This window comes from Bos indicus, chromosome 20, assembly GCF_029378745.1.
Source record: "Bos indicus isolate NIAB-ARS_2022 breed Sahiwal x Tharparkar chromosome 20, NIAB-ARS_B.indTharparkar_mat_pri_1.0, whole genome shotgun sequence".
NCBI lineage: Eukaryota > Metazoa > Chordata > Mammalia > Artiodactyla > Bovidae > Bos > Bos indicus.
Window position 1 is genome coordinate 40844551 of NC_091779.1, and position 14007 is coordinate 40858557.

General features: G+C 41.4%; 1 protein-coding gene across 2 annotated transcripts in view; it reads right to left on the bottom strand.

The window, feature by feature from the left end:
• Positions 1 to 717: 717 nt before the first annotated feature.
• Positions 718 to 14007, bottom strand: part of NPR3 (natriuretic peptide receptor 3) — an 80969-nt gene continuing 67679 nt past the window's right edge. The window contains exons 5-8 of one of the 2 annotated variants that reach the window (XM_070774790.1): positions 11763 to 11857; positions 9877 to 10012; positions 7592 to 7676; positions 718 to 6586 (exon numbers count right to left, since the gene is read on the bottom strand). In XM_070774790.1, coding sequence (XP_070630891.1) covers positions 6475 to 6586; positions 7592 to 7676; positions 9877 to 10012; positions 11763 to 11857 — 428 coding nt within the window. In that variant the 3' untranslated portion in view covers positions 718 to 6474. Of the gene's footprint in view, positions 6587 to 7591; positions 7680 to 9876; positions 10013 to 11762; positions 11858 to 14007 lie in introns of both variants that reach the window. The other variant, XM_070774788.1, reaches the window with a different exon arrangement.

Consider the following 14007-nt stretch of genomic DNA (forward strand, 5'->3'; position numbering starts at 1 on the left):
TGGGCTTAATGTAAATCATGACTAACCTCCCAGAGAGTGAAGCAACTTTTTACAAACCAGAGGTGCCTGCAGATGCTTGAGGCTGTTGACTTGTCCAGGACACTAGAGCCTGAGAAGCATTTTAGAGGGACAGAACTGACTTAGGACCTCATCAAAGTGGGCAAGGGACATAATAATACGAGTCAACGGGGCCAACACGTAGCTATGCATTGTTCTCAAGCTGCAGAGACTTAAAATATCATTCACAAAGATTTCTTCCCTTACCTGACAATTCAGGGTTTACTCCTCATTCTAATAATACATCCTCTTATTTCTGCAAATTTCCCTTTTCTGGAAAGAAATTCTTGAGTTCTTTCATGGGTATCCCTGAGAGAGCCCAATTTATCACATCTGCTGAATATTCTTGTACTTAAACTGTGGCTTCCCTGGTAAATCAGACAGTAAACAATCCACATGCAATGTAGGGGACCAGGGTTTGATCCCTGGGTCAGGAAAATGCCCTGGAGGAGGGCATGGCAACCCACTCCAGTATTCTCACCTGGAGAATCCCATGGACAGAGAAGTCTGGCAGGCTACAGTCCACAGGGTCGCAAAGAGTCGGACACAACTGAGCAACTAACACTTCCACTTTCTCTAAACTGGTCCTAGGAGAACAGGAAGTCCTCAGAGAATATGAATATTTGCAGTGTATATTGGTTAAATTATAAACAGGAAAAGTTTTCAGTGGGATGTATTTTTTAATGAGAACACATTGTTATCCTGTGAGCATGTGGCATTCTTGCTTAACAGAAACATTTATAAGAACACATACACATTTATATCCAAACACCAAATGGAGATATCTTCAATGACCAATTTGCACCAGAAAGAAAATATATTATACAAAACAGGGGTTATATCCACAGTCATTAATTTTCATTTTCTACACAAAACAACAATAAATTAAATCACATTATATGCAGATAGTTCTACTTACATTAGAATAATAAACTGTATGTAGCTGTCAGCTTTTTACTTTCGTTTTTCTACCAGACTCATGGTAAGTGTATAATGTTCGGTAGTCCAATATGTAGATTACTGATGATAATATGGCCCGGAAGACAAGGGCTGCAAAAGTAATTGCCCACATGTCTGTTCTGTGTCCCTTGGATTCGATTATTCACCATGCACAGGGAACAATGCTCAGATTCCCAGGATCCAGCGGAAAGATCTGCACACTCACAGCATCTCCAGGGCGGTAAGGGCACCTCATTGCTGTTTTGTAAGGCACACCACACTACACACTTTAAGATCTTGACATTGAATAATAAATAGGACACCGTGTCTCAAAATCCAAATGTGCCTGTTTCTCAACCTTCTCTGCCTTGGTATTATGTGCTATGACAGCTTTGTTCTCCCAGCAAATAAAAACCACTTCAGTAGCCTATGTTGTGACTTAGGCTGGTGAATGGGCCCTTTATTCCTTGCACATAGAAATTTAGGTCTCTAAACATGTGACTCAAAGCAATGCAGCACTTTTTGCTAACTCTTAATTCTGCTTGTTCAAATATGTCCCCTGGGAATCACCGCCTAGTACATCAAAGAGCTATTATAACATATGGATTTTTACTTCTGAGCCTTGGCTCCCATTGAAACTTTTTTACTGTGTTTGAAGTAGCTTAAAATATGAACATTAACAGCATCAGCTGGTTTAAAATTGCTTTGGTATGAATGAACATTAGTGGTTAATGAGAAATCTGAACAAACTCCAATCCGGCACCTCTTGAAAGTCATTTTAATCCTAGGGTCTAGCTATGGGGGCACACCTGCAAGAGACATTTGCGAGAGCTCCACGCTGAAAACTGAAGCCAGTTTTATTGGAGTACATGCACATCAGAGGCTTGAACTGCCCCAGGAGCACGTGGTCAAGTTAGGTAAGGGTTCTGATCAAAAGTCAGCCACATTCTTACAGCCGGCACATTGTCTTCTTTCTGCCCTTTGAGGAAGTATGGAGGTCCTACTCACAGGCTGCTACCTGCATGGCATGAAGCTGCTATCTTTGGAGCCATGATAGACAGTGGATGGCGGAGGGGAGAGGGGTGGTAAATATGGCGGCAGCTGGCAACACTGGCCTCTTCCATTTCTTTTGGAAGAGCTTGATCCTGACTCTTCTTGTGGGAGAGGAGCTGAATTACAGGTGGTTCTAGAGGTGAATCTATAGGTGATTTGGAATTGTAGGTGGTTCTAAAGATGCACTGAAAAAGAAACAAGTTCCTCTGAACAGCACCATCTTGCTCTGTGCTTTCACACTGCTCCCAAAACATATTCCATGTTATTAGTTTCCTATTTTTTCACTAAGGAGGAAATTCAGCTCACCTTCAGCTTTTTCATGAAGCACTGAACCACAGGGCATAACTAAACAAAACCCATGAAAGGGACTTGATTTTTGTTGGTGTTTGGCCTTATGACTGCATCCACTCAGGATCTGAATGCTTTGTGTCCCAAAAAGTATAGGTAGGTATTCCTTTCCGTTTACAGACACTCCCTGATTACCAGTGGCATAATATTCTATTTGGTCTCCCAAAGAGCTTTCACAAAAAGACACTTCATGCTCACTCACAAGAAGGTGGTAAGGCCACTGGACCTACTCTGAATTCCGGTCTCTATCTGTTTAAGGTCTATACAATGGCCTTAATTCCATGGTCAAGGACAAATATCACATTCCCAAAATCAGCAGCAACCAGAAGGGAAGTGGCCAGTTATGGGCACAAAAGGCACAGGAGCTTTGAATTAATGAGTGATCCCAGGATCCTGTGAGTAGGGAGACGTGACTAACATTCCAAAATAAGTCTTTGAATTTAAGGAAGAGGAGAAAAGAAGGCATCAACTTTCCATATGTTTCTCTCCTCCCTGAAGAGTCAAGAACCATTTTAAAGCCTGCAGAACTATGTCTGTGGTTCAGGAAAGGAAAAGCTGATGGTTCTTCTGAGAAATGAGTGTTTACATGGATTTCCTCGGGGAACCTGTGGGGGCAGATATACACTCTATACAGGAAGTTCTTCCTGGATAGAAGTGATCATTTAGAGAAAGCTTTTATTTCTGAGTCCAGCAAAGAAAAAAATCTAAAATAATGATGATGACCATAAAAACCTAGACTTATTTCCAATACCAAGAGTCAATACACTAAAAGTATATACTTATTTTGACCTGTATCGGTGACAACTTATGTTAGACCTGATGAAAAAATACTGATAAAGTATCCCCTTTTGGAATATGAACACCCTGGATTTCAGGGTAATAATTTATAAAATGATCCAACAACTACAGTCTTGTTTATCTTACTATATGATATGTGGCTACTGGCAAAGTGACTAGTTGTCAAAGATGTTAGTGAGTAGTTGTGAGTGCCTAGATGTGAGTGACTAGTTGTCAAAGATGTTAGCAGTTAGAAAATTAAATCCTGAGTTGTAAATCTCCAGAAGTCTTAAACCAGGGTAACCTTGAGCCAAACACCTACAGCTTTAGCAAAGGTTTTCCAACTTTTCATGACAATTTCAAGGAAGAAAGGATAGACAACAGATGTGTAAATAAGCAATCAACCTCAAGAACTGTAGAACTGCTTTAAGATTGGAAGAGAATGGCATCCACATATCATCTCATGATTGGCTCTACCATTTTTAAAAGACTAAATTATCCTTTAAAACTTTTAAGATTTTATGTGGGAATCATAATATTAAGTTTACTACTATTCTTCTACCTGAAATAGAAATAAAAGAGATCTGCTTTAAAAATACTAGAGTTGTTATATTCAAATATCTTTTGATATTGATCTCTAACGTAATTCCACAGTAACAAGAGAACATATTCTGCATGATTTCAATATCTCTAGACCATCAAATTTTTGCACCTGGTCTTATGTCCCTGGCTGTGTTCCAATGTCTCCTAGTATATAGTCTATGGGAACTTGAATAGAATTTGTATCCTACTGTTGTGTGAAAATTGTATAAATCTTAATTATGTAAAATTGGTTCATAGTGCTTTTCAGGTCTACTATATCCACCTACTTCTCTGTATATTCATTCTATTAATTTTTGAGAATTTGATATTGAAACTCCAACTAAGAATCTTAATTTATCTACATAAAAAATAATTATAATATATAGTGGAACTACATGTAACTTTGTTCTATATTTTCCAAGTCACCTATAAATGTGTTATCATGCTTTCATAATTTAAAAAATTAAAAAAAAAATTAGAGTTAATCACCCCTATAAAAATTCTAGAAAGGTTAGAAATGTTTCCACCCAAAGACTGCAACCAGGTAGAGAGTTTTTTTCCCTGTAATAAGTACACAGGCTCAAATTTAAATGTTTTTTTACAAACACAAGATAATAGAAAATGAGTACTTCTAAAATACATGGAAAATACCACTGAAAAATAAAAATAGAGAGAAATAAACTCTCAATTCACAAAAATAAGACAGATGCAACCCTTCCATTCTGTTTTCATGTTGAGCAGTCCTGAGATGCTACACACTTTGCTTTCCTGGATTTCACTTCCCAAGCTCTTTTCCTATGTTAGAATTTCTGGAGCTGGCCTCTCTTGCCTTCTTTTTCCCTCCTGTTTTGATTCCAGCACTCTTTCCACTGCACTCAGCATGGAGAGCTACAACATAGCTCTTTCAGTTGATCAGAGTTCATCCTTTTATCGTGCTCTCCAGCTTCACGCATTCCATTTTTAAACAGTATAGGGGAAATGTGCCTTACATGGAAATAACCCATTCACTCTGACTGGCTGAAATAGAAGAGACAGATGCCCCCAGGGAAGCAAGCTCAGGCCAACTTCCAGGACGTGCAGCTCGCACATGCCCCACCTCCACCTCCATTACCAGTGTAAACCACAGCTTTCATCACTACCTAGGAATGGCTCCAATTTCTACCCCCCCTGTTTTCTTAAGCTGTCCTATTTTCCTCTTGTAGATGGTCTTTTATAGACATTAAGATAATCTTTAACACTATTTTCCAGATGCTCCAAACATTATTGAGGAAGCACCTTCATGATATCATTATAAGATAGTACACCGATCTGGCAACTTCCCATTCTTCCCTCACTGTCTGTTTTCTCCACAAATTATACATGAAAGTGGCAACCTAAGCTTAAACCTACCTATACACAGAGTACTTGGTGCAAAGTTGAGATTCGGCAAATAATTATTCAACCTTGACCAATTCCTGATATCCGTACCCAACCCCTGTTACACAAGTTATTAGTGGATGACTGCAAAGTTCTGCGGTGTTTACTAAAAGGGAACATAGTAGCTGTTTAGATTCCCTCTTTTAACCAAAATCATAATCGTCAATTTTGGTAAAATGTCATTTATTAAATTATCATTTCTATGCGTACTGCCAAGTTCTAACTCTCTATAAAGTTCTTCTTGAGAAAAAAAGGTTGCCTCCCTTTATAAAACCTGACTTAATTCTAATAAATTTCATCCTTTGGCCAGAACTGGAAGGAGACTATCCCTAAAATAGCTTGCATTTAAAACAAGTAAACTGATGTATTCCTGTAGAGTCTACAATCCGAACACATTTCTAGATCTCTGTAGTTCAAGCAGCAATTCGTATTGGGCTATGGCCACAGGGAAGAGGGAAACAGGGAGAAAAAAAGAGAGGCATCTTTCATCATTATTGGTTTGCTGTACACATTACCCATGTTTTTAAAATATAAGTGAAATTTAATCTTCAAAATGAAAAAATAGACACATTTTCTAATAGGAAAATATAAGATTAAAATACTTAAAAATAAAATGTTAGTGTGAAATAGGGTTTTTTATATTTTAAAAAGTGAAATAGTTTAGATTTGCTTTTTCTGCATAAATCCTCTTATCTCATTCATAATTACAACTTTCCAAAGTAGCTCTTACAAGACACTGAAAGAGGTGGGGGAAATTCTTTTTCAAACATAAAGTCAGGATGTGAATGCATATATCAGATAGAACAGCCCTTGACCTCAGATCCCTCCACCAGCTCTAGAGAGAGGAATGCTGCATTTTCAACCTTGAGGTTTTCCATTACATTCTTCTTCTTGGGGTTAAATCCTTTTCAATAATATCCTACATGTAAAAATGATTTTATTCTAGCTATAAAACATCTCACTTAAGTAAAACACATTTTATAGCCTTGTGTAAAATGCCCCCAAACGCCACCAAGATATGGAGACCTCAGACTTTCAGAACATAAATCTAATCATATGCCCTTGAAACAGAATCAACATTTAGCAGTGATGTTATATTCTTGTGTTTGTTTGTCATGAGATGAGAGGCCAGCGGGCATATGGTGATTAATAATAGTTCCTGAGCTTCTAAAGAAATTTTATAACAAAATTACTAACTGCTTAAAAGAATGAGTTTTTCAAGAGCGCCCCTTCTATTCCATTGATGTCTTTCATCCCATCTATCTCCTTAAAGAATCTCAAGCCAAAAGAACAGACTTCCTTTTAAGCCACCGAAAAGTGGGATCTGATGGAATCTTCCCGTAACTCCCGATGTTTTCCAACGTTGCTTTCTTCCTGCTGGTTTCGCCTCTCAATGGTTATTCTGTATTTCTTCCTGGGTAGAGGGAAAGTGAATGTAGTAATAAAACCTTATTTGGCTACAAAATACTATGGTTTCTCTTACAAAGAATGCCCTCGAGGGACGTCTGGGTTTGGGTTGATAAATGAGAAGTGACAGACTCTGAAGCCCTGGTCAGAGATTAAAGTGGGATGCCCCAAGGCGCACTGCCCTTATTCAAGGAGAAAAATTGGCCTGCTTCCCCAACACCATAGAACAAGCCTTCCCGTTCTTCCCTGAGTGCCTCACGGGTTAAGTCCTGTCTGTTCTGCCACATTTCTCCCCCCAGCTCCCAGGATATGCCCTAGATAAAGATCAGATGAAGTATACAGGAATGCAATTGTTCCCACCAAGAGTCATACACACCCAGAGTTACATTACCATGCAGAAATGAAAAAATCATGGTCCAATGACTTAATAAGCCTCAAACTCAACCCCCAAAGATTACAAAGGAATGGACAGCCCTCAAGAGGTGAAACTATCAGTATCTTGAACACACATAAATATTACAAGTTTATAAGACTCAGGGCTTAACCACAGGGGGCACGAAGCATATGGGCTCTCAAAGACTGAGCACAGACCTCCTGAGAGTGTGGACTGCTCAGAGTCACTTCCTTCTCTACAGAAAGTGAACTCACCACCTATTTCTGAATTGGAGGAAGCCTGAGCCTGGGGAAGTTGATTTCCCCTTTGTCTAGATTCTGTCTCCACTTATGCATGTGGTGGGTGGGAGGAATTCAGGTCAGAATATTTGTGAGCAAAAGATTGCAATGGTTTTGTGGCCCACAGTGGGCTACAGTAGAAACCCTGATCCATTGCCTCGTATGCTAACCCCCTGACCACCAAACCAGAGTCACACCAACGGAAGGTTTAGCTGTTTCCACTACCTTGCTTTCTGAGTGAGCACAAGATATGGACAAGTCACAAGGAGGATCGTGCAAAGGCAAATGACAAAGGCAATTAAAGAGAGTAAATTTTAAAACTTTATAAAGCAGTCCTAACCTGAAGAAGTAGAAGGCCATTAGCAAACCAGCTCCTAGTAAGGCCCCCACAACAATTCCTGTCACCGCTGATTCTTCTAGGCCACCTGCTTGAAAAAGAAACATAGATAATCTGAGTTCATTTTGAAAAACAGCTAGAAATGCCTCACTCTGACTTTTCATTCACTGAAAATTTTCATTCATTAGAAGATATTTCGCGGTTTACCATTTGAGGCAAATTTTCCAATTTTCCTTTCTTTTTAAGAAACTTTTTCTAGGCAATTCTGTTCATTGTTGTTGTGGTGGCGGTTGTCATATTGGTGGTGGTGGTAGTTGCAGTGGTGTAGTCGTGGTCATGGTGGTTGGTGGTGGTCGTGGTCGTGCTGGTGGTGACAGTGATGGCATGGTGGTGGTGGTGGTCATGGTTATGGTCATGGTGATGGTAGCAGTGGTGGTCACGGTCATGGTGATGGTAGCGGTGGTGGTCATGTGGTGGTGGTGCTCGTGGTCGTGGTGGTGGTCGTCGTGGTCATGGTGATGGTGGCAGTGGTGGTCATGTGGTGGTGCTACTCGTGGCCATGGTGGTGGTCGTCGTGGTCATGGTGGTGGTGGCAGTGGTGGTCATGTGGTGGTGCTACTCGTGGCCGTGGTGGTGGTCGTCGTGGTCATGGTGATGGTGGCAGTGGTGGTCATGTGGTGGTGCTACTCGTGGCCGTGGTGGTGGTCGTCGTGGTCATGGTGGTGGTGGTGGTGATGGCAGTGGTAGTGGTGGTCGTGGTGGTGGTGCTGGTGATTTCGTATGGGTTTTGTTTTGTTGTTGTTCACCAAGTGCAAAGCTTAAAAGCACTTAAGAAAATACTAGATGAACAAACTGTTACAAAAACAGTGAGCACAATGGGAACAGAGCAGGTTCGAGAAGGATTTGAGGACAACTGGAAACTGAAGTTTTCAGATCTATGCACATTCTTTTGAGTTTCCAGTCAGAGAGGACAACCACCTGCACCATGGGGCTGAGCCGGCTCCCCTCATTTTCACAGATGGATGATGACACTTCCAAGTGCTGGGAGATTTGGTGAAAAATCTATTGGGTTAATGTTCTGTTTTTAGATGTTCTCTCACCAGAGCCAGAGTTTCACGTCAAAATGTCTTATAAAGCTTTGTGAAAATGTAACAATTTGAAACAATCAAGTTCTGTAGTGTCCCAGATATTACGTAAAAATGATAAATAGCTAGCTTGTGTAGAAGGAGTTTAGGACACAGTTTTTAACACATTCTTGTATTTAATCCTCAAAGCATTCCTGAGAGTTGGGTACATTTCTTTCATTTTACTTCTGAGAAAACTGAGGCTTAAAGAAATGAAGAAATGATCCTGAGGTCACAGTAAGTGACCACGATGGGATTTCAAATCCGGGCCCAGTAACTCCAGAGACTGTGTTCTTAACACATTTATGCCTTTCCACTTATTGCATATACACAGTTTGAAGACTGTTCCCAAAACATAAGGAGCACACATGAGTGAGTGAATGAGTGAGTGAGTGAGTGAGTGAAAGTTGCTCAGTCGTGTCCAACTCTTTGTGACCTCATGGACTGTAGTCTGCCAGGCTCTTCTGTCCATGGGGATTCAACAGGCAAGAATACTGGAGTGGATTACCATGCCCCTCCAAGGGATCTTCCTGACCCAGGGATTGAACCCAGGTCTCCCTCATCGCAGGCAGATTCTTTACTGTCTGAGCCACCAGATATTAAAGTGAACCACTTCCCTGAAAGATCGATACTCACTTAATTCTCCCACTTTGCTTATCAAAGGGTCTTTCTAAAGCAATGATGTCAACCACTTTCTCGTTTGTAAGCTTTTATAAGAACCTCCACTTGCTTCCACATTTATGACAAGGCTACATATTTTACATTTACTTGCTAATTGTAAATTTTTAGGTGTCTAAGGAACATTGTTTGGTTCTGGGTGGGTAAGAGAATAAATAAACTTTGAAACAATAGATGAATAGTGAGTGACATTTGGTATTTGATATTTTAATTTTCCCTAAAAGTATAAAACCTCAAATAATAACAGACTATGGTAAGAGATGTAAAGATAGGAAGACACCTTCTACCATCTTGGAAAAGGATAGAAGGGAAAAAGGACCTAGAAGCCTGTAATGAAGGTGGATGCCAGTTTGTGAACTGTTGCCGTGGATTTTACCACATCAGAGACAGAAATCTGTTTTTTCAGAACAGGAGCTCCTGAATGACCCCTGTGTTATATGGATACTGCAGACGATGAAACAGAGCGAATTAAGTCTCTAAACTTACATGCTTTGCAAGGAGAGCTGTTCGTGTGCTCCACCATTCTGGTTTCATCTATTCTCAGTTTTAAAGGTCCCCAAGGATATTTGACATTCGGCCGCATTTCAAAACGACCTTCTTTTCCAAAGTAATCACCAATAACCTATATAAAAGAAAAAAAATGCACAAACTGAAAGGTCGAAGTTCTCTGCAAAGGAGGCCCAGAGTAGGCCCCCAGACCCTCCAGGCTGACTACAATAGTGAGTTTCTGAAATCTTTGTAAATCAAAGTACCAACAGTGCTTGTAAAGTGAGCGTAATTTAGAAAGCACAGGCTTCCCATGGTGGGGAAGGTGGTTATGCAGAAAGCAGTAACCTCGGAAGGTATGGCTTTCCCCTTGCTCCTGGGAGAGAGTGGTGCCCCTCCTGCCTGCAGGTCAGCCATCTGTCAGGCCCCAGTTTGTTCCAAGAAGAGGGAGTTCACGACCCATCTTATTCCTGGGTCAGTGAAGCCTGACACAGAATTCAAGCATCAGAGAGCCTCTTTAGGAATCTTCCACTGCACCTTCCTCTGGTTCGAAGGCTCTTCTCCATCTTGACTTTGAGGGTTACCTTCTCCTCTCTGTTGAACACATCCTATTTGCACCCCACATCCAAGCTGAACTCTTTTCAGTTAGTTCCTGTGGCCTCTGAAAAATCAGTATTCTTTTATGGCTCAGTTCAAGTGTTACCCTCAGCTTCTGGTTTAAACAACTGTTTCATCAGCTACCGATCCCTGATCTAGCACTACCTTCGCACCCAGGTTCTCAGGATCCACCTCCCTACTGTCTGGACAGCAGCACCCTGCTCCCGGGGGACGGTGACACCCCCTGCCTTCTCTCTCCTGAAAGAGGCCCCACAGGCTCTCATGTTGGAATGAAAAGAATTCTAGATAATCACCAAACTCCAACAGTCACTGGCATGTACTGAGCATGTACCAAGTACTTTACACACATTCACACCTGAGTCCTTACCATGACCCTCTCTATTACTAGCCGCCTTCTATAGAGGAGAGACTGGAATATACATGAGACTCAGATCATCGAGGGTAAAAAAATCTTACAGCGAAGGTAGCCAGTACAGATCCTGGTGGCCTGGCCCCTCCCATTGAGGCCAGGTCCATGTGGACAAAGAGAAGAACAGCAAGTCCTTCATGCCAGGTCACAGGAAGTGTGACAGCAGTCATCAACCCTGGGTGAGAGCCATCAGAGAATTAAAGAAGGAACTGCATCATCTGACCTCAAACACGGTGGATTCACATCCTCTTTATATATTTATCATGCAAAATTTATATAATACTTCTTCAGATTCCATTTCATTTGGTGCTCATGATCACCATGTGAGGTCAGCAAGGGAGATATGACAATCTCCTTGTTACAGCCGAGGAAGCTGAGGCAGAGAGCTCATACCCCAGTAAGTGTCAGAGACTCATCTCTATGTCCAGGGCACCCTTTTCTTTCTAGTGATGCTATCCTGAAACTCCATCATCTTTTGACATACTAATGCATGGTCCAGTTTGTAACTACTCCCTGCCAAAAAAAAATTTTTTTTCAAATTTTAAGGGAGGAAATAAATACACAAATTCACTTTAAGTCTCTCATTCAATGACACTGTCCTGCATCTTAGGGCTGAGGTGTGATTCTCGGCCACCTGAAAGGTAGGATGTCTCCACTTAGGATAAACAAGGAACCACTTCCTAAAGCCTTCCCTGATACCCTCAGCCAGAAGGAAATCCCCTCACTTGGAAACTCCCAGTGTTCAGCTCATTTTTATTTGGAAGCTGCTTTGGGGGCAGCTGTTTGGATACCAGGACAAATACATTCCTTGGAATCTCAACAAGCAGAGGAGGCTGGGGTGGAGGTCCCATCTGCTTACCTCCTGGGTACCCGCTTCTGTGTCAGTCATGGCGATCACAGAGAAATCCCCATACCGGTCTCCGTTGGCATCTATGGAGACCTGCCCAGCAATACCTAGGAGATGAGATGCAAGGAGCTCCAGTTGGTTATTTAAAATACCTCTGTCCGCCAACAAAAACAAGAAAATGAATTGACAGGATTTTTTAAACAAACTCATGCCACAGGGAATCTCATCAGACTCGGAGCATTTTTGTTGGCATTTAGAAAGACATTGTAATTTCATCTGTGTCTGCATTCCTAAATTCTTAACATTTCTCCATTTAAAAATGAAAAGAAAAAGAAACAAATGACCTTTTTTGGGGAATATGTTAAAGGAAAAAAAAAAAAAGGCTAAGGCTAATCCTGAAAGCAGTATGCTTATCCCAGAGTTTTGTATTTTTTTTTTTAAATGCAGAGTAAGAAGCAGAGGTGTAGCACGTTCCGAGACTTGTCATGGGTTCATGTTATCACTGGACAAACATTACAAAGGAAAACCTGTTCCAGGGCCAGGATTCAGTGAATGTGCTTCCGTGTGGGCTCCTTGAATGCACAGGAGAGCAGAGGGCCGCTTCACAGGTCATGGGAGCCGAGAACCAAAGAAGAGCTAGTTTATCCCACTTGTGTTCATGCATCCATCCTTTGAGGGGCTTTATCTTTGTTTTCCAGTTAAATTGAGATGTAATCGACGTATCTCACTGTGTAAGTTTCAGGAGTCCAGCATAAAGGTTTAACAAAAATATTGTGAAATGAGTTTAGTTAACACTCATCATCTCCTATAGATACAATAAATCATTCATTGTTTATCCAGCAATTACTAGGGGCTGGATTCAATACTGCAGCAGAGGCAAAGATGAACCGGACACAATGTCTGCTCAAGAGACTGGACTAGGAATTTATTTTGTTGGCGCGGGAATCTGACCACCTGCATCTGAATCCCAGCTTTCACATTTCCTAGCTCTGTGACCTTGGGCAAGGATTTAGTTAGACCTCTGAGCCCCAGTCTCCAGAACTGGAAAAAAAAGCAGGATAGTACCTTTCTGCCAAGAGGCTGCTGAAAAGATTAAGGGAGCTAACACAGGTAAAGTACTTGTGGGTTTCAGAGAAGTCAGTTGTTTTCTTCTTTTGTTATTACTATCGCTATGCCTGGAATCTGGGAGAGGACCTAGGATGGTGTCCACACCATTCAGGGGATGGGCTGGAACATCTAGCTGGAGACTCGCAGAGGACCCAGTAGAAGAGCAGACCTTTAGTAGACATGTTGGTGAAGCCTCTGATTTGGACAAGCAGCCAGCAGGGTGTGGGAGTGCTCTAGGCAGAAAGGCAGCCTTGCAAGTATTTACAAAGGCACAAATGCTGAAAGGAATCAAGGGGACAGAGGGGTTTGGGGGTTTGGGGGGAGGTGGCTCATGTGTATGGAAGGGAACAGTGAGCTGTAAACCTCCAGCAGGGAGGCCAGAGCGTGGAGGGCCCGGACTGCCACACAAAGGGTTAGGCTTGCTTAGGCTAGCAATGGTGGCTTACAGAAGCTAATCAATAAAAGCGAACATGTATATATCACCAGCTGATATTCACTATGTCTATATTGTCATTTTCCTTAACTAAGTAAGAGAATATATGTGTCAGCCACATCCTAAGTATTTGTTTTCTTTCATTTTAAACTGTGGCAGAGTTCAGTAGAGTTCTTAATTGGGGTCTCTATTGATTTGGTTCTCACCGGAAATAAAATGAATGTCTGGGAAAAGGAGTCCCAAGGGAAAGTTCCATCCTCTAGTGTGGTTTGGAGAGAGCAAGTATTTGGGTTTGCTCTCCTCTGGGTTGTGGTTTGAAGGCCCTCTGATTTTTCCAGACTTTGGTCTACTTTGCCGGAAACAGAATGGAGCTACTATTCATCCTAATTTGGGTTTTTTTTTTTTTGTCTTCTTAATAGAGACTGCTTACAGAGGATACACGTATCTCAAGCTGGCTTATTCTTGACAGTCTATACAACTTTTAAGTAATGAATGTCACTGAAAAATAGATACAGATGTATCTACAAAGATACTGGCTGTCCAAAACCATATGCTGTTCTGTTTGGAGGTGTTTATGATGGTGTGTTCTGCTAAGTGTTTTGCAGAGTATTTTATAAGACAAGGTGGCCCTAGTAATCCAAGACCTCATTACGCTTTAAGCTATTACAGTTCTGCCAAGAAATGGGGTGTGAACCCTCAGGGTGGCCAATTAGCAAG